Consider the following 20,158-nt stretch of genomic DNA (forward strand, 5'->3'; position numbering starts at 1 on the left):
ACTGTAGTGTTGGAGAAGACTCTTGAGCGTCCCTTGGACTGCAAGGAGATCCAACCAGTCCATTCTAAAGGAGATCAGTCCTGGGTGTTCATTGGAAGGACCGATGTTGAAGCTGAAACTCCAATACTTTGGCCACCTGATGCAAAGAGCTGACTCATTGGAAAAGACTCTGATGCTGGGAGGGATTGGGGGCAGGAGGAGAAGGGGACGACAGAGGATGAGATGGCTGGATGGCATCACCGACACAATGGACATGAGTCTGGGTATACTCCGGGAGTTGGTGATGGACAAGGAGGCCTGGCGTGCCGCGGTTCATGGGGCCGCAGAGTCAGACACGACTGAGTGACTGAACTGAACTGAACTTACAAAGGGTTGGAGGGTGGAAATGATACAAGAGGGGGACAAGAAGGGAAGAAATACAAATCGTTTGGGAAGTTCCTTCTCCCAGAAAGGTCACTTTCAAACATTCAGACTTTAGGGTTAAGAATCTGCGTTGGAAGGCAGGGTCACAGGTTCGATCCCTGGCTCTAGCCTGGACGATTCCACCTGCCTCTGGGCAGCTGACCCTGAGACGCTGCAGCTACTCAAGTCCCGGAGCCCCAGAGCCCCGCTCCCCAGGAGAAGCCGCCGCAACCAGGAGCCCGCACACCGCAGCTAGAGCAGCCCGACCCGCCACAGCCAGCGAAAGCCTGCGAGCGGCAGCGAACACCCAGCACAATCAAAAATTTTTTAAAAATTTCTTTTAAGACTTTCAAATGCAGTTTGATGCTTCTTTTAAACACTGAGGTCTTATCCTTAATACCTCAGTTGCAGCATCCACTTCTGAGAGGCAAATTTGCTTCCTGCTCCTCGTTTTGGCCATGTTTAGCTAATGCTCCATTTTCATTATTTAGAAATAGTTGAATCACAGCAAAGTGGTAAGGACCTGGGGTTTTCTTGGTATTTTTTTATTTAGGGGGAAATCTGAATTTTCATGTATACCAGGACCAAAGCAGGATCCCTAGACCAAAAGCAGTTGCTTCTCTCAGCTTATTAGGAGATGTTAATAGCTCTGAAAGCTAATAACTCACTTTCTGTGAGTAGTCGTTAATGATTTTGTTTAGAAACAAGGAAACAGAACTGAGGGAGTTACCAGGACAGAGAATGATTACGCCACAAGAAGCACATGCTTTCTCCACCAGAAAAAGTGCCCCTTTAAATGACTATGGTTACCGAATCCGTAAAATAAATGGGGCCGAGGAGAGAAGAAAGCGAAGTCATGAATTAGCCACAACGGTGTTTAGATCTTAATCAGAGACGGGGTCGGGGACTGCCTGGCTGTCCGGTGGTTAGCGCTGCACTTTCCAATGCAGGGGGGACTCGTTCGACCCCTGGTTGGGGAGCTAAGACCCCACATGCCTTGTGGCCAAAAAACACAAAACATAAAACACAAGCAATATTGTAACAAACTCAATAAAGGCTTTAAACATGCTCCACATTCAGTTCAGTTCAGTCGCTCAGTCGTGTCCGACTCTTCACAACCCCATGAGTCACAGCCCGCCAGGCCTCCCTGTCCATCACAAACTCCCGGAGTTCACTCAGATTAAAAAAAACAACAACAAAAAGCACAAGGTCAGAATCACAAACTTAGCCAAATATACCTCTTTGATGGATTCAAAATAGACTTCCCCCAAACCCAGGGAAGAGCCTACAACCAAGGTTCTGCCATTTTCTAACTTCCAGCCACAAGCATTCAAATGTCCTAGGGTAACCTGACGAAGGTGATGGTGGGGAGGGGGATAAAATGTACTCGCTGGAACCGATGAAACTGCAACTCCCACTGAAATACTGTTGCTGTGTCCATATTTGAAGACACACAGAAAACCCACCTTAGAAATTACCTCCACCAGCCTACTTTCTTTGTGCATTACTAGAGAATGCTGAAGTATGCCATTGCATGCATGCTTCCTGGGTTACGAACTGCCAAGAACCACTGTCTGGAAGGTGAAGGAGACGCCCACCGCCTGGTGGCTTTGGCCCCACATGCCTGCCTTCCTCAGTCTCAACAGACTGAACCAAGAGAATCCTCGTGATCCAGAGTTGGGACCAATTTTTATGCCCATCTCATCTGGGACATAGTAAGTGTTCAATGCATTAGCCTTCTCATTTTGCTTGTTTGGTTCAGAAAGCTGAAGTGGCCTAGTTGTGCTGCGAGCTCAAGTCACTTCAGTCGTGCCGCCTCTTTGCAACCCCATGGACTGTAGCCCGCCAGGCTCCTCTGCCCTTGGGGTTCTCCAGGCAAGGATACTGGAGTGGGTTGCCGTGCCCTCCTCCAGGGGATCTTCCTGACCCAGCGTGTCTCCTGCGCTGCAGGCAGATTCTTCACCACTGAGCCACTGCGGAAGCCCCTATCCTACTTAGTTGTGTGGAATTTCTCCCAAGGCAGCTGGAAATGATTGTCAGGAAAGGACTCTCAGGTGTGGAGCAGAAACTAACAGAAAAATTTACATACACGCCTGGTGGTGAAAAAAAAAGAACCATTCAAAATTTATTCTCCAACAGACAGACAGCATCAGCAGGTAAAAACTACAGGGGTTTCTCCGTAGATCATACATTCACAAGGCATTATTAAGCTTAACAAGTGAGAAAGCCTCTGGTCTATCTTCTGTAACAATATCCGCTTCACAGTGTAAACAGGCACTACCATTGTGTCACTTACAATTCCAGAAGGAAAGGCACAACTTGGCAAAACAAAACAAAAAAAACTTGGGGGGGGGGGGGTGGATCCTAAAGTCAGGTGCAATTACCAAGAGACAAGACTTGACAAAAGCCACAATCCACTCTTCCAAACAGAGGGGCAAAGACTTCCCCACCTGAACATGTGGGTCTTTCTCCTTGCTTGTTAAATCTTCAAGAGGAACGCTTCATCGTCTGCTTAATATCACATATACACAAGGGGTTAGGGTTAGAAGAAGAAAAAAAAGAATCACAACATCATCTTGAACTTCCAGGTGCTCCCACCAATACATCAACTCTTAGGTTTATGATAGGGTCTAGGAACACTTCAGCGGTCATCCAATAGGAAAATAGAGACTATAGCTACAAAAATAACACACGAATGAGGTAGATAAATTAAAGCTTTCACATCCAGGACTCGCCTGTTCCAACTTGGTAGCCTTCATGCAATACTCAGAAGAAAAAAAAAAATCTTCATAATTACTCGGCATTAAGTCACAATCAAGGAAATGTTGGTACAAATTAGTATAAGAAGTTTTTAGTATATAATAAGAAAACATGCCCTTCCATGAGTTTGTTTCTTCAAGAATGGACACCGAGCTCTTCAACAGAGCAGGCACTGGTGAACTAAATTATATCACCTGAGATTCCCTGCTCAGGTGTTCACCTCTCCTGGTTTTAGGAAAAAGGTGGCATCTGGAAGGGTAGAGAGGACCTTGGCACTCTTGAGGCTCCAACTGAACTGTATTTAAATAAGCAGCAACACACACACTGACTCTCTAAGGACTAAAATCAGTCCACTTGAGGGCATCCTACTTAAGGTTCCAAGGTTGAAAAACACTTTGGAATTCTACAACCTTGGTTTTCAAAAAAAAAAAAAAAGTACATTCAAAAAAACAAAAGAAAAATGGGTGCAGGGTTGGGAGAAAACGACAACAGGTCCCGAAACAGACGACAGACCATGTCCATTTACCCGCATACAGTCCCCGCAGAATTAAGTATACAGCCGCCCCCCACCCCCGCCACTCCACCCCCAAGCAGGTGAAACAGGTGTCTTCTCCATGGTGGTTCAATACCTTCCAACTTGAAAGAGGTGACCATCTTTGGAAACAGTTACTCGAGGTTGTACAAAGGTTTTTATGTATATAGTTTGTTGCAAGTAACAAAACTACTTTGCAAGACCCGCTTTCTTCCAAAATTTAAAAAAATACTAGTATTTGTTTTAGTAAGAATTTTTTTTTTCCTCTCTTTTTTCTTTTTTTGCAAAGCAGCATAGCAACATTGTGATTGTAAGCCATGCCTGAGGTTGTGGCCACAACTGTAAACGTTATTTGCACATCAGGAAGAAAACTGGAGGAGATGGGGGCCTTAAAAAAAAAAAAAAAGAGAGAACAATAAAAGATACAGTTCTCTAGAGAGGTCACTGCGTGCACTGCTCCTCGGAGGTGCGTCCTCCTGCGGCTTAGCTGACTGCGATCTTGTTTTCTTCCAGGAGGTGCGGGAACTGGTGTTTGGGGACGTTGTCGGCCGTCCCTGGCTTCTCCACCTCGGCCCCGGCGGCGGACTGGGAGCCGTCGATCTTGGAGGCGGCCGTGTTATTCACCACGGAGCTGGCCCCCAGGGACACCGGGAGGGTGGGGATGCCACCACTCTGAATTACGGAGATCTCGTTGGTCTTCATGGCCAGACCACCGTTGAGCATGGTGGCGTACTGGTTCCACATGACGGGGTCCACGCTCACCGAAGGGGCCATGATTTCCTTGGGAAACATCTCGGGGACCCTCTTTCCGTCCGTTCCTAACAAAGCCATGGTGTTCTCGATGGCCAGCTTCCTGCCACGGCGTGCCGAGCTATTGTTGGCCCCGTGTGTCATGTAATGGACCTGTGGGAAGAGGGACAGAAAGGTTTCCACCCAAACAGAGGTTTTTTCGTGTGGGCCAATCAAAGTCAAGTCTGCCCAGGTTTGGTCCATCTAAACTTCTATTTTTAAAATTAGATTTCGGAGAATTCCTTGGTTATGGCTCCATGCTCCCACTGCAAGGGGCACAGGTTAAAACCCTGCATTGGGGAACTAGGATCTCACAAGCTGCAGAGAGCAGCCAAGAGAAAAATTAGATTTCATATTAAAAAATCCAGATTATCTATTCTCTGAGGGGGGGGTGGGAGCCGGGAACAATCAGACCATCTGGCAACAATGGACCCACATTCCTCCCTAGAGGCAGGCAAACAAAGTTGGGGACGCACACTCCGATCTTCCCCATCTATTCACGTGCACTTCTGTCAATGCTACTAGGTAGTATAGTGTTGTTTCAGAGTGCTAGGGTTACGAGGTGTTAACACACAAACCTACAGAGGTAACCAATGGTATGGAACCAAAGGCATGCAGACACTGAGCGCAGGTGAAATGAGAAAACAGGTGAGACCAGGAGCTTACATCAGTGTCAATGCCTGGTTACAACTGATTCTCTGCACGTATGCTAAGTCAATTCAGCTGTGTCCAACTCTTTGCGACCAACCCCATGGACTGTAGCCCTCCAGGCTCCTCTGTCCATGGGATTCTCCAGGCAAGAATACTGGAGTGGGTTGCTATGCCCTGCAGGGGATCTGCCTGACCCAGGGATCAAACCCACATCTCTTGTACGTTTCCTGCACAGGCAGGTGGGTTCTTTACCACTAGTGCCGCCTGAGAAGCCCATTTATTCTACAGGTGAGTAAAATTAAAATTCTACCACTGGGAGAAATTAGCAAAGTGTGTGAGCATCTCTGTGCAACTTCCCCCTTTGTGGGAACTGACCCGAATAAAAAATTTGAGTTATAAAAATTAATTTTTGGACAAAACAGACCCTGCCCTGATGGAGCTGACATCCTAGATACATAGTGTCAACAGGAGCAATCATTGCTGAGGAAAAAATAAGCCTAGCTGGGAAGGTTACACAAGCCACCAGGAACGAATGTTATTTCATCTACGGTGGCAAACAAGACAGGGACTCTTCTGAAGAGCAAAGATACTCTACTGCCTCCTGCTTCTTCAACCCGCCCTCCTTTCTGCAATTATTTTCCCAGTTTGCCTTTTGAGTTTTCAAATCCCTTTTTTTAAATAAAAAGTTGAAGACCAGTCATCAAGTCTAAAAGCACAAGACAAACCCATACAGGATTTATCAATTTTGTATTACGAACATGACAATCACCGTCTATGTTTCCAGATCTGCAGGATTTTATGAAGGCAACTAACATCCCAACCTCAGAGACGCTGTAATGTGAGAAAGCCTGTTTCTTTTTTCTTTTTTTCACTGCACTGCAGAGCTGGCAGGATCTTAGTTCCCCAACCTGGGCTTGAACCTGGGGCCCAGCAGTGGAAGCACGCAGTCCTATCCATTATTCCTTTTTAAAAAATACTATATTTCAAGAGCCAGTTTTGAGACGGCACGATGTCATATCCCACTTGGCCCTGATGGAAGGATTCGTTAGGGATGAATATCACTGCTTAACACTGAGCCCCCCACCCCCAGCGGAACCCTGAGGAGGCTTACCTTCAAGTTGCCTTTGGTGGTGAAAGCGCGCCCACAGATGTTGCACACAAAGGGCTTCTCACCGGTGTGAGTCCGCTCGTGGATCTGAAGCGCGCTGGCTGAGGAGAAGTTCTTCCCGCACCTCGTGCAGCCGTGCTGCTTGGCCTGTCGTCGGGGCTGGGCCGCCAACAGAGGCGTCATACCTGGGGACATGGTCGCGGGACCCACAAACCCACCGGGAACTTCAACTTTGACATAGGTTGGCTGGGCTCGGATAAATGTGGATGGAACACTGCTCCGACCTGCGCACAGGGAAAAGAGAAGAAAAAAAAAAAACTTTATCATCACGTCATTCATTCATTCTTCAAACCAAGAAAGGAGTTTTGACCACCACTGCCCCACCGTTTTCGAGTCTGGAAACACCTTCCAGGAAGTTTACACCTTGGAGGCAGCTTTCTTCTTACTTAGCTACACAGAAAATGATGACTCCAAGACTTAAAAGAATTTTCCTATTGTGTGAGCCAAAAAATTCGTTCGGGTTTCCCCAAAACAGGAGGTGGAAAAGCCCGAACAGACTCTTTGGCCAACCCAATATTTTGGATTTTAAAAGGTAACGGCATCAGTAACGCATGCAACGCAGTTCCAAGTTCAATCCCCACATCAAGTTACCTTTAAAGTCTGCTCTGACACCATCTTTCCGATTCTACAATGGTGTCCCCTCATTAATGCCATCAACAGGCACCCCACAATTTAAAATAGGTTAGATTCTCTTTTCTCCCTCAAGAATTACCCATCTGTGACATTAGGGAGTGGGATCTCTGAATCAAGGAACTATGAATTATCTCACTGGTGTCCACTTGCTGAAATACTCTTCTAGGATAGCATTAACTCCAAAGAATCCCCGTGCGGCCACCACGGGCCTCCCAACACAAAAATCAAAACCAAGCAAAGGAAACTGTCCATGCCCAATCTGCAAGAACTGTCCTAAGTAAAAGCATGTCAGGACTATGACAGAGGTGGTCACTAATTGCCCTACAGAGGAGCTAGTTCACTCTCCATCGGTCAAGGTCACCCCGGGTTTCTTCCAGATGACCTCGAGCCCAGAATGGACCTAAGTGAAATCCAAAGCTCTATCACCTTCCATCTCAGTGCGGCTGCTCTCGGAGCCGTCCCCTTTGCCGTCGGCGTCTGGAGACTTGGACTTGACGCTCTCCGCCTGGCTATGGGCCGGCGAGACCGCCTGGAAGGACGTGCTCTCCAGGACGTCTGGGCTTCGGCTGGCGCACTCGGGGTCACCCATCACCGAGGAGGCGTCATCATTGGTCAGGCCGTCACTCTCCACGGACCCGTTTTCTCGGCTGCCCTGCCGCTGCAGGACGAGCGCAGCGAGCCCCGCCTTCACCGGGGCGTCCAGCGAAGCCGCCGTGGCCAGCCCCGGGGTAGGGGACGCCGCGAGGACGCCGGCGAGGGGCCCGAGGACCCTCGAGGAGCTGCTGGGGGCGGCCTCCTGGGGGCAGGCTTCGTCTACGTCGATGGCTTCCATGACCCCATCGTGAGCGGGCGCGCCGGGGCTGCCATTCTCCCCGGCCGCCGAGGGCTCGGGGCCCGCGAACTCGCAGGGGCTCTCGGGCAGAGGCGTGTTGGGGATCTGGCCGCCCATGTGCATACGGATGTGCTGCTGCAGCAGAACCGCGTTGGTGAACTTCTTATGGCAGATCGGGCAGGAGTGCTGCGTCTTCAGCGACGCGCTGGTGCGGTGCACCCCCAGGTGCGTCTTCAGGTTGCCTTTGGTGGAGAAGGCGCGGCCGCAGACCTTGCACGGGAAAGGCCTCTCCCCGGTGTGCGTGCGGTAGTGCATCTTGAGTGAGCTCTGGCAGCTGAGGACGCGGTGGCAGATGAGACACTCGTTGGGGTCGGTGGTGGCCTTGTCTATGTTCTCCACCAGCCGCTGCAGCTTCAGGGTCTCCGACCCCGGCTCCGGCGGCCCACCCCCTGGGAAGCCTCCGACCCTGGGGGAGGGATGTGTCGGCCCCACCCCGGGCAGGATGGAGCCATCCTCGCTTTCCGGAGACGGCCCGGGATGCAGGTCGCTGGGCAACGGGCCCCCCGCGACGTCCTTGGGGTGAGGCCCCGAGGGGAGATTCTGAGCTAGCCCTACAACACTGGGGGTCCCCGCCGCGAGCGCGGGTTTACTGTCTAGGGAGAGCCCGGCTTCCTCGAGGGGGACGGGGCCGGCCAGCGCGAAGGGAAGGCCGCCGCCCACCGCCGTCTTGTCGTGGAAGTCGGCAAACAGCTGGGGGTTTGCCTTCACCTGGGGATGCCGGTGGAAGTGCACCTTGAGGTTGCCCTTGGTGGTGAAGCGGTGGCCGCACACGGAGCACACGAAGGGTCTCTCTCCGGTGTGGGAGCGGAGGTGGATCTGCAAGGAGCTATCAGTCCCAAAAGCCTTGCTACAGTACTTACACTTGTGCCGGCAGAGCGCCTCGTCCTTGAGTTTGACCTCCACCGGGGAGACGCTCGGTGGCTTCCCTTTGCCTTTCTTGGACGGGTCTAAGGCCACCGCGGAGAAGGGGCTCTGGAAGAGCACAGAGCCCTGGGCCTGGGGGAGCAGCGCCCCGGGGAGGCGCGACAGGACGCCGGGGAGCACCCGGGTGGCGTCCGGCTTCAGCGCGAAGGGCGGCAGCCCCGGGGAGGCGGAGCCGCCGGCGGAAGGGACGTTGGCGTGAGGTAGCTTGGCGGGCTTCAGGGCGTCCAGGGGCAGCCCGGCGCTCCCCGCCTTCTGGCTGAGCAGGGCCACGGCCGCCGACACCTGCTGCGACACGTGGCCCCCGAGCGTCTTCAGCGAGTCGGCCGCGTGCCCGGCGTGGAGGGCGTGCGAGGCCCACATGTTCACCTGTACCCGGATCTGCTCCGTGAGCTGGATCTGCTGCAGCTGCTGCTGCTGGAGGCACAGGATCTGCTCGAGCACCCAGGGCAGGCTGCCGGCGCCGGGTACGGGCGCCGGAGGCACATCGGCGCTGCGCTGGTTCACCGCCACCTTGGTGCCGCGCAGCGCCTGAAGCGTGACATTGGTGTTGGCCACCTTGCCTTTGGGTAAGTAGCTTATGTCCTGCGGCGCGGGCGGCAGGGCGGCCTCCGTCTTCAGATACAGGACGGACTCCGCCCCCGGCTTTTCCCTCAAGTCCCCGGGGGCCCCTCCACCGCTGCCATTGTCCCGGTGGCCCTCCCTCCGGCCCGGGCTCGGCAGCTGCGGGCTGAGCACAGTCCCTGACAAGTCTTCGGACGACATCGGCCCCTCACTGTCCTTCAAGATGAGCACGGGGGGCGTTTTAGTGCAATTTTTCTTGTGGTCCAAGAACTCAGAGAAGCTGAAGAACTCGGCACAGCATTTCTCGCATACGTGGGTCTCCTCCCGCCGGGGCCGTTTTATCCCTGCTCCGTCCCCATTCAGCTCGTCGCTGCCACCACCACCAAGATAGTTCATTGGAGCACCTGCGAGGAGAGGGAAGGAGGAGATGAGAATTCCACCCTAGGAAGGACACAGGGCGATCTCGGGGGGGGGGGGGGGGGGGGGGGGGGGGGGGGACCCACAACTCACAATTCAGAGGTCTTCATGATCTGTGTCCTAACAAGGAGAAGACCATGGAAGGGAATGAGGGTCTCAGGGAGCCAACCACTGGTGTAGTGGGTGGAATCATAACCCCCCCAAATATCCAATCCCAACCCGTTCCCCTGTGCATGTGGTCTTCTTGTTGGGGGTGGGGGGGGGGGAGGCTCTGTACAACTGTAATTAGAGTGGACCCCAAGCCCAATGCCTGGTGTCCTTAAGGAGAAAAGAGACAGGAAAACTTCCCTGGTGGTCCAGTGGTTAAGAATCCACCTGCCAAGGGTGGGGACGCAGGTTCGACCCCTGGTCCAGGAAGATTCTACATGCCTCGAATCAATTAAAGCCCATGTGCCGCAACTACTGAGCCCATGGGCCTAGAGCCCATATTCTGCAACGAGAAACCACCACATAATGAGAGCCCTTGCACAGCAACTAGAGAAAGCCGGGATGCAGCAACAGGGACCCAGTGCAGCCAAAAATAAATAGAAATTAAAAAAAAAAAAAAGACATGAGACAGAATAAGGCCACGTTAGGCCAAGGTAGGAGATACAAAGCTCTAAGGCAAGGATGCTGGACCCAACAGAAGGCAGCAAGCAGGCTGCGTGGGCCACACTCGCCTTGGAGCCTCCAAGAGAAAACGACCCTGCTGCTCCTCAGCTTCAGGGGTCCAGCCTCCAGAACAGTGCAAACAGACTTGTCTTGGGCAACCTAGTGTGTGCTCATTCACTAAGTCACATTCGACTCTTTGCGGCCCCATGGCTGTAGCCTGCCAGGCTCCTCTGTCTATGGAATTTTCCAGGCATGAATACTGGAGTGGGTTGCCATTTCCTTCTCCTGGGGCTCTTCCCGGCCCAGGGACTGAAGTCGGGTATCTTGCATCTCCTGCACTGGCCATCTAGTAATCTGTACCAACTTATTATTAAGGCAGTGCTGGGAAACTCAATATAATTTATTAAAATAATCCCCACGGAGCTCTCTGCCCCACCTCAGAGCTGGCTTACAAAAGCAAATGGATTTCATGTCATTCATTAAAATGACATTGGAAGCCTGCTGTTCATCTCCACCCTGGGTCCATCAAAAAGTGAAACTGCAATAAATCACTCCTGCAGACAATGTGGGAACTCCACCTTCCCACCAGAGACACTGGAAGTTTAAAGGTGCCAAGAACTATGACGGTGGTACTAAATTCACCTAAAATACGGAGACCTAAATAAGACAAAGCCGATATCCAAGGAATGTTTTTTATGTGTGAGGGGGGAAAAAAAAACTGGAAAAAATAAAGGGAAAGATTGCACGTCCAAGAAAAAGACTTTACTGACCTTCCTGATTATGGAAAACCTGTAGAAATGCCTTAGCATGACATTAAAGGATTAACAAGTCATTAAACAAAGAAGCCCAAGAAAAGCAGGAAACGATGGAATGATAGAATTTATTCCTCGCCCTCCATTTGCAGCCTCTACTACTGTTACATTAAATCAAACAACCTTCATAGTCTGGGCAGTTCCATTCCTGAAAACGATTGGTCCCTGGGTTTCTTTTGCCAATTGGATCCCATTTCCTTCACAGTGATCAGTCTGTATGTCAAAACACCTACTGGGCAGCCATGCTTCAGCCAGATGCCTAGGCCCTGGCGAGTGGAGACTCTGTAAGTGACTTGACTGTTTTCATTTCTTGGCTGTTCTGTTGTACGTACACCCTAACGGGAGAAGTCACAGAGGCACACCTCAGACACCGCAATCCCAGGTATGCTGAGCTAAATCACAGACTTTTGCATATGGATACAAAGATCCACCTAGGAAGAAGGGTATTTTTCACAAAAATGTTTACAGCCACAAAAAAAAGGGGGGGGGAATATAAATTTTGGTATACCCACAGTATGAAAACAATGTAGAATTTCCGTATGTTCTGAATTCGGAGACAGAAATTAGGTGGAAGTAGGTTACAGAATAGTATGCAACAAGTGACCATTTTTGTTTAAAACAAAAAAAACACACCTATTTGAAATGTACAAATGAATGGGGAAATGGCCAGGATGTCAGGAAGTATTCATTTATTTTTTAAGTAAAATAATCACTTTTTAAAAATAAATGAACCTATTTTGCCTCTTCTTGGGTGATTACATTTCCCAACACCATGGGTTTTGACTGAGGAGTCAGTCAACAATTTGGGGGAGGGATTGATCTTGATCTTGAAACAGTCTATTTCTCTTAAGAAAGATCTATAGTTTCCAACAGTTTCAAACACTGACTCTTTTAAATTTCCACAGCATAGCCTTAATAAATTGACTTAATCTTTGCTAATTTCAGACTAGGTAGTAATCAGAAGTTTAGCAAGGTGTGTGTGGGCTGGTGTGAGCCAAGGGAAAGAAAACACAAATTATGGTAATCTATCACCCACAGGTTTGATATGGTAGGTTTACCCCTCAGGATTCCTATTAAATGTGTACAATCATGACAGCGACCTAAGGTAGAGGCCTGGGTTCAGTAATGTGATTAGTAAGTGTTTGGGAGTGCTGGCTACGAGCCTGGCACCGTCCTAGGGTCTGGGCAAAGTGCAGACACTGTAGGTGTTCAGTGAACAGCCATTTCTTCACCTTGTCTATTTCCGTGGATTGGTTACCTGGGCAACTAGGGCTGCTGAAAATAAGACTTAACAACAACCCTTCTCACTTCCTACGCAGTGCAAGGCAGGGCTAGGGGTCTGATGATGCAAAGATGAGCAGCCTGGAAGTCCCCTACAGTCCAGACTAGAACCTCTAGGTGCCCCGTGGTCCACGCTACATCTCCATCCAATCCTATTAAACACCAGCCCCATTTATAGATGAGAAAAACAGACTCCGAGATGTGACTTTTACCCAAGACAACACAATAAAAAATGTAGTCATAGATAACTTTTGAGCACTTATTATGTACAGTTGTAATTTATATGTTATTAACAATTAACAAAAGAGACTATTACATTTAACAGAGGGGGAAACTGAGGCATGGGGCATTAACTTCCCCAAGGTGGTGAAGCTAAAGCCAGGCATGCACAGATCCTCCCTGTGAACACTCTTCATGCCCTTCCTTCCTCTCCTACTGTTTCTTTTACTGAGATGGCAACTATCTTGCCTCTTGCAGAAACCCCTGGGGAGGACAGGAAAGCTTGAAGGGGCAGGTTGGGGTGGGGGCGGGACAGGGAGGGTTAAGACACAATCAGATCAGATCAGATCAGTCGTTCAGTCGTGTCCGACTCTTTGCGACCCCATGAATCGCAGCACACCAGGCCTCCCTGTCCATCACCAACTCCCGGAGTTCACTCAGACTCACGTCCATCGAGTCGGTGATGCCATCCAGCCATCTCATCCTCTCTCGTCCCCTTCTCCTCTTGCCCCCAATCCCTCCCAGCATCAGAGTCTTTTCCAATGAGTCAACTCTTCGCATGAGGTGGCCAAAGTACTGGAGTTTCAGCTTTAGCATCATTCCTTCCAAAGAAATCCCAGGACTGATCTTCAGAATGGACTGGTTGGATCTCCTTGCAGTCCAAGGGACTCTCAAGAGTCTTCTCCAACACCACAGTTCAAAAGCATCAATTACACCCCAGCTATGTCCATGGGGAACAGTAGGTAGGTACCACCTTCCTTCCAACTCCACAACTGCTCTAAAGCAACCAAATTCCCAAGAATCAAGTTAAAAGTATCCATCAGTTCCCAGAATCATTAAGACGGTGTATCTCCTGTGCGTCTGTCATGCGGCGCTTGTGGAGGTGTGTTAAGTGGCACCATCTTTCTGGAAGTGCAACTCTGGCAATTATGTGCCAAGAACTTTCCAAGGGAAACTAGGAAAGCTTCTCTTGGGAGGGAAATATACCAGCCAGGTAAATGCATAAATAGATACAACTTCTTCAGAGTACAATCCACCACCACCATGGTTATACTGCAATTCTTCCACCCAGCAACTCCCTTGGTAAGAATTTACTTTCTGTGATGCCGGGGTTCAGGGCTCATAGCAAGAAACAGCCCAAACTAAAATGGACACACCGGGGTTCACCAGCAAGATTCTGATGAAATAAATCAGGGTACAGAAAAAAGATGACTATTTTGTAGCTTTTTACTACAGGTGCTTGCTCTATAGGACAACCACTCAAGAGTGATTTAAAAAGGAGGAAAAAATGCACAGAACAGGCTGTACAGATAATGTGCTTCCCCCCTGCCATGTCTGGGAAGAGACATAAATATGTCCGTGGGAAACTTCTGAAATAAGAGTTGCTGAGGCTGGTCCCTGGCTTCTGGAGCACAGGCCTGGGGTAGAAGAGAAACTTCAAAATGTATACACTTTTGGCTTTTTTTTTTTTTAATTAGCATGTTACACCCCTCGTGTCTCAGCCATGCTACTTCTGGAAATCTCTAGCAAAGCCCGTGTACAAATGCCCATTCTGCTTGTTAAGCGCCAAAGCACAACTACGACCATCCCCCATATATTGCCACAGAGCACCCACTGCGGACTCTCACACCTTAAGTCATTTATCTTTGCAGCCACATAGACAAGCATCTGTGCTTCCAACGTGCAAGTGTGGAAATAGGCTCAGGAATAAATGACTCAAGGTGCTACACTGTTCACTAGAAAACACAAGAGCAGGGACTCTAGTCTTAAATACACTGAAAAAGGCACTGAAGTTAGCAGCCTCATTTATTACTGTTTCTGCTAGAACACTTCCTTTTTTTCATTTTACCCCTCTAGGAAAGCTTTTAAAGCATTTTTTCCCCCCTACTCTCCCCACCCCTCACCCCCAAAACTTTAATACCACAAACATACTGTATATCTGTTTATGTACTATGATCCTTTGGAAGACCACAAACCACTGTTAACACCCATTTTTTTTTTTTTGGCCAGGATGCACAGCGCACAGGATCTCAGGAACCTGTGCCTGGTGCAGTGGAAGCGCGAAGTCTTAACCACTGTAACACCGGGGAAGGCCCAAATATATGTTTTTGTCTCCCTCTCCCCCCCAGAAAAAGTTTTCACCCCCATGCAGACAATATTCTTTCAGTCGTGAACACTGAGCACACACCTCAACAGTATTTGCAGAGCCCGTGCCTATGTCGTCAACAGAAAGCAGGTATTTTCCTATGATGTTAATGCGGTTGTGTTACTGGAAATTCTGGTTACCTGAGTGACTGCTAGATCTTCTCTACTGTGTTCATAAAGCAGCACATATTACTGTATCACAAACATTTCCAATCATTTTTGCTCAGTGTATCTCAACGCGATTTATTTCCTTGGTATTTCTATGTATCTCACTGTACGCATTTCAATATTTCTGTTGGGGGAGGGAACTGTGGGAGGGAACGAAAAAGGTTAAGCTCCCTGCCCCAGAAGGACCCAGCAGTTCCCAAGAGTGATTTACAACCTGAATACCAGCTTGCAGGCACTGTATACACAGGCTCGCCTCTTCTGGAGCCTCCAAGCAATACTGGCAACATCCCACTCTGAGTCTTCAAACAGCAGGAGCTCTGTTTGCTGGTGCAGTAAAGTACTTCGACATCCAGACCACCATTGGCAAATACTGAAAGCGTATTTGCCCAAGAGTAAGAGGACTCTGTTATGAACAATCGCTGGGTATGCTTAAGTTAACCCTTCCCAAAAGGAAAAAGCAAAGTTCAGAGGGATTACAGCAACTAGATCTTCCATCCTTCCACCCCACCCCCCACTCCCGAATTTTAGGAATGTTATCTCTCAGCATCTAGTTATCCAATAAGTTGGAAGAATGCAGTAAACCCAGCAGGGGGCTTAGATTCAATCACTGCCAAATGGATAGAAAATACTCTTACTATTGTATAGCAAGAAAAGCTCATCTGCCAGAGGCCAATCAAATTCTGAAGCCTATGAAAATGCTTAAGAAACCAACCGTATATCTTGAGACAAGCATTATGCCTGAAGCTTATCTTTTTTTCCCTCCCATTCCTATATTAAAAGAACTACAATGAGTAGATTATCTAAAGTACTTAATATCTCTTACCCCACACCCCCACCAGCAGGATAACTGCTTACCAAAAAACAAAAGGAAACTGAGACATCCTTAAGAACCGAACCAGTTCAAAAAGTGTTTAAAATTAAACCAGTTTAATTTTACATCTGCATTCAGCAATCTGAGAAATGCCTTTAACTCAATTTGTAGGTGGCAAATTAGAGCTGTAATTAAGTTTCCATTTAATAAAGGTACAAAAAAAAAATTGTTCCGAACTGTCTTGGATCAAAATTCAAGTTTGCTGAAAAGGAGGAAGTAAAAAAATCAAAGTTTTTTGTGCTAACGTGTGCAAGCTCTGCTGTTTATGCTAGAGATAGATCCCACTTTGCCTCAACTGGAGCTCATCTTTTAAAAGGAAGTTGTTAACTTCATGCAGGCAGTTTTTGCTCTCTCCTTCCCCAGAACCCCTTAGAACAATACCTGACATGGACTCGAAATTTTAGGGGAAAAATGGATGGCAATGATTTGAGATGCAGTTCTCATCTGGATTTAGAGGCTTCTAAAGATGGTTTAGATGCTTTTTTAAACAATCAAAGGCACACAGGTAAAGGATGATGGAAAAGGATATCTTAAACTCTTTCCATCATTTTTTCCAAGGCAGTAAAGCCTGGAGCACCAAATGCAAACTGTTTAATTTCCAAATTGCTTCCTGGGACCCCTTATTCTAAAGCCTACAGCAGCCCGGCTCCTCCATCTGATAGAATAACTGACAGAAAATTCCATCCCATAACCAACTCCTCTAAAACCACGATAATCACAACTTCTTGGATTTAGAGCACGGCTCAAATCAAACAGAACAAGGAAACTCTGGCAAGCCATTGCAACCAGGAGCTGAAGTTTAAACTGAGCAAAAACGGAAATCAAAGGTAATGTACGTGAGGTCTCCAGCCTGGTGTGGGCTGCAGATAAAACTGCAGAATTATCCCAATTTGGCAGTTCAGCTGTCTTGACACAATTTTTTTAATTGTTATTTTGAATAAAATTAATTACCTATCACATTTCCAGCACACAGTGGGCCTTCTATAGTTGAAGCTATCTAAATAGGGTGTTTCATCTCCCTGGTACAGAGAAAGAACCCAGAAGCTCAGAAAGCAAAGCTTACGCAGCTGAAAGTCTTACAACCAGATTGGAATGCACACCTCACTCTTACACCTTACAAAAAACTTCATTTCATTTAAAAAAAGGAAGCATTAACTCTATCCCTCCCTCCCAAGATGGCTCCCTAACAGGAGGAAGGCTGAAGGGGCTTGAAGGATCAGCTAGCAGCGACTTGTGCAACTTCTTTTTAAAGGAACAAAAGAGGTTCGGGCAAGCTGTAGCCCTTCTCTTCTAGAAAGCCAGATGCAAACACAGAAACTTGGCCTGCAACACTCACCGAGGTTCCTGTCACCAAGATTTCCCTCTCCCTCAATTAAAACAGACTCCCAAATGTCCCATTCTGACTCCTTACCGCAGATGTAGGTCATTTCAGTTCAGAAACTGCGGCTAAGCGGTTATTTGAAATTGGGGAATCTTGATCGTTGATGGTTGTAATCCAGTTTAGCACAAAGGCCATTTGAACCTCTTTTGAAAAAAATGCTAATTTTTCTGTACATGGCCTGACTCCCCTGACCACCTGCAGATTTTTGGATCTAACAGATCGCCAAACTTCATTTTCCTCCCTCAAAAAGCACATTTAAATGGTCTCAAATTTGCTGTGCACTATAAGATCAGTCTAAACTGGATGTCTTTAATTATACGCAAACAAACAGGGGCTCAAACACAAAATGTATCCATTAAAATGGGAATGTACTACTACCTTCCGTTTCACGGCGGCAACTGGGGGCTCTGCAAACATATATTAGAGTCGAAGAATTCTTTCCAAGAATGCTAAAGACTTGCCAAAGAAACTTCGGCACCGCCAGGGAGAGCGCAAAGAACTGACTGGTGTCCTGAGGAGCGCCCAGCCCAGAGCTCTTCAACCCCCGGCCTAGCGCGTCCCTCCCATCAGGTGGGAGCCGGTACCTGCGAGGGGACCCGCCTCTCAGCAGAGCGCGAGGTTCCCGACTGGGCCTCCAGGGGACGCCCGCGCGCAGCTCAGCGGCCACCGCAACCCCAGCGATCAATAGCAACTCCCCCTCCCCAATTGTGGAGGGAGCGCACGGCCAGGCTCGCGATCCTAAACAGCTCGGGTTAACTGGTGGCCGACTCCAGCTAGCGTTCATTTAAGAACGTCCCCTCGCCCCCCGTAACCAGCTCCCCCTAAGGTGCCGAATCCCACCAAAAAGCCGCACTAAGAGTGCGCCCACCCAAAACGAAGCGGGTAGGGGGAAGGGGAGGTCAGAGCAGGACCAGGGGAGGGGTCAGAGCCAGGAGCTCGCCCCTCCTTCCCGGGAGGAAGCGGGCGGGCGGAGGGTTAACCCTTTTGTTCCAGGTGGGCCAGGCAACGAAGCCTCTCCGTCCTCCCCCCCCACCCCCCTCCCAAGGCACAAAGAGAGGCCGCCCTCCTCCGACCTCCGGTGCGCGCTGCCCTGACCACTGGACGCCCCCAAAACCGCAGAGCCGCCCCTTTGGTCAAGCCGATCTCTTTAACTTACCCTGGAAAAAATTATTTGGGGGGTGGGGTGGGGATAGGGATTTACATTAATCTTATAGATTCAGAAAATGTATTCCATTCCCTCCCCGAAATAAAGGGTACGGTAACCAAAAAGTGGCGACGGCTCTTCCCCTCGTTGTAGTGGATTGGAGCGACTGGGGTCGCCGCGCGCACCCCCATCACCCGCTGGGAAATTAGAAAGCAGGCGGCGAGGGGAGCGAAGCCACCAACAAGGCCCGAGAGGAGCTTAAAGACGCCCCCTCCCCCCACGCGTACGCGAAAAACTTATCAGGCGACAATTTGGCGGGCCAGGGCGGAGGGGAGATAGTGAGAAAGCGACTCGCTCCTAAAGCCCCCGAGGTTAAATGATTAGGGAGAGAGGAGTCCGCTCGGCCGCTCCGACTGGGCTGGGGGTCCCGAACTCCTCCCGACCCCGGAGAGGCGCGGCGCGGAAGCGTGGGCCGGGTCAGCCCCCGGGAGCTCGCCCTGGCCGCGACCGCCCAGCCCTGGCGCGACCTCTCCCCTCCGGCCCCCGGGGCGCGCTTTTCGGAAAGCGGGGCGCGCCAGAAAAGCCACGCGCAACGCCAGGCGGGTGCACCCCAGCGGGACTGCAGAGCGCGCGCGACCCCCGCGCCCGGGGGCCCGCACCCCTCCCGCCGCCCGCGGTTATTTTTAGGAAGTCGGAAATCAAAGATGGCTGGAGGTCAGGCCCCGAAAGGTTAGGGCGAAGATCGGCAGGCGGCGTAGCCCCGGGAGAAAAGAGGGAAACCAAAAAAAGAAATTTTTGAAACGGAAAAGAAGGCAATCTTGTGCCCTCGTCCTCCACTTCTTCCGGCCCTCAGTCCCCTCCGCAGCGCGGGTGGCCCGCACCCCAGCTCCTGGGGGGTGGGGAGAGGTCGCGCCCCCTCCCCCTCACGGCACGGGAGGGGCGCGTGCAACAGATCGGCCTCCCCCGGGGGGTCTTCCAAAGGTGCGCCCCTTCCCCAGGCGCCTAGAAAAGCCCCCAACGGGTGAGGCAATAGAGTGGGGACCCCCGGGGTCTTTTCTTTTAAAAGCGGCGCCAGGGAGGGAGGAGGGGAGCCTAAGTTACAAGTGTGGGGGGGAGGTTACTAGTGAGGGGAGTGCAACCAATTAAGAGAGGGGCAGAGGACGAGGAGAAGGGGACCTCTCAGGAACGAGGGGCAGGCAGAGGCTCGGGGTCGATCCTACAGTAAGAGCGAGACCTGGGGGTGAAACTTCCACGAGAGAGAAGCGAGAAAATGTGTAAAATTAACGAGGGCGGGGGTGGGGGTGGGGAACCAGGCTGCCGGTTAGCCCCTGGAACTAAGCCCCCGGATCCAAGTTCCCGAATCTGCGGAGGGAGCCGCGGCCTCGCCAAAGCCCGCGCCTCCGAGGGGCGGGCGAGCGTCTGAGAAGCTGCCCGCCCGGGGCGCGCGCCCCCCAGCCCCACTCACCCGGCGCCCCCGCCGCCGGCGCCGCTGGGGCCGCATCTGCACACTCGGGGGCCGGCTGCTGCGGCTGCCGCTCGCCCTGATCCTCCTCCGAGTTGATGTGCTGGGGCTTCGCCTGCTTGCGCCTCGACATGGTGCGAGCATCGGGGCGCCTGGAGAGCCGCGGTTATTTGCCCACTCCGCCACAAATTCCTGGAGTTGGGAAATTTACCCCCCTTCGGCCGGAACGCGCATGTCTCAGTAATTATTATTATCAATAATGCATTGCGATTTATCATGAGCCCTGACAGCTGAT

At 50.3% G+C, this 20,158-nt stretch overlaps 1 protein-coding gene across 2 annotated transcripts; it reads right to left on the bottom strand.

Annotated features, from left to right (window-relative positions):
* Positions 1–2,499: 2,499 nt before the first annotated feature.
* Positions 2,500–20,158, bottom strand: SALL4 (spalt like transcription factor 4). Of its 2 annotated transcripts, none has more exons than XM_055545331.1 (4): positions 19,867–20,158; positions 7,362–9,716; positions 6,246–6,526; positions 2,500–4,597 (listed from the first exon to the last, which is right to left on the bottom strand). In XM_055545331.1, exons 1-4 carry the CDS (start codon positions 19,994–19,996, stop codon positions 4,178–4,180), a joined length of 3,186 nt encoding a protein of 1,061 aa, XP_055401306.1. In that variant the 5' UTR covers positions 19,997–20,158; the 3' UTR covers positions 2,500–4,177. The 2 variants fall into 2 exon arrangements, with proteins under 2 accessions (XP_055401306.1, XP_055401308.1); XM_055545333.1 differs by having other exon boundaries at positions 8,688–9,716; positions 19,867–20,147.

The sequence above is a fragment of the Bubalus kerabau genome, chromosome 13 (assembly GCF_029407905.1).
Source record: "Bubalus kerabau isolate K-KA32 ecotype Philippines breed swamp buffalo chromosome 13, PCC_UOA_SB_1v2, whole genome shotgun sequence".
NCBI classification, from domain to species: Eukaryota; Metazoa; Chordata; class Mammalia; order Artiodactyla; family Bovidae; genus Bubalus; species Bubalus kerabau.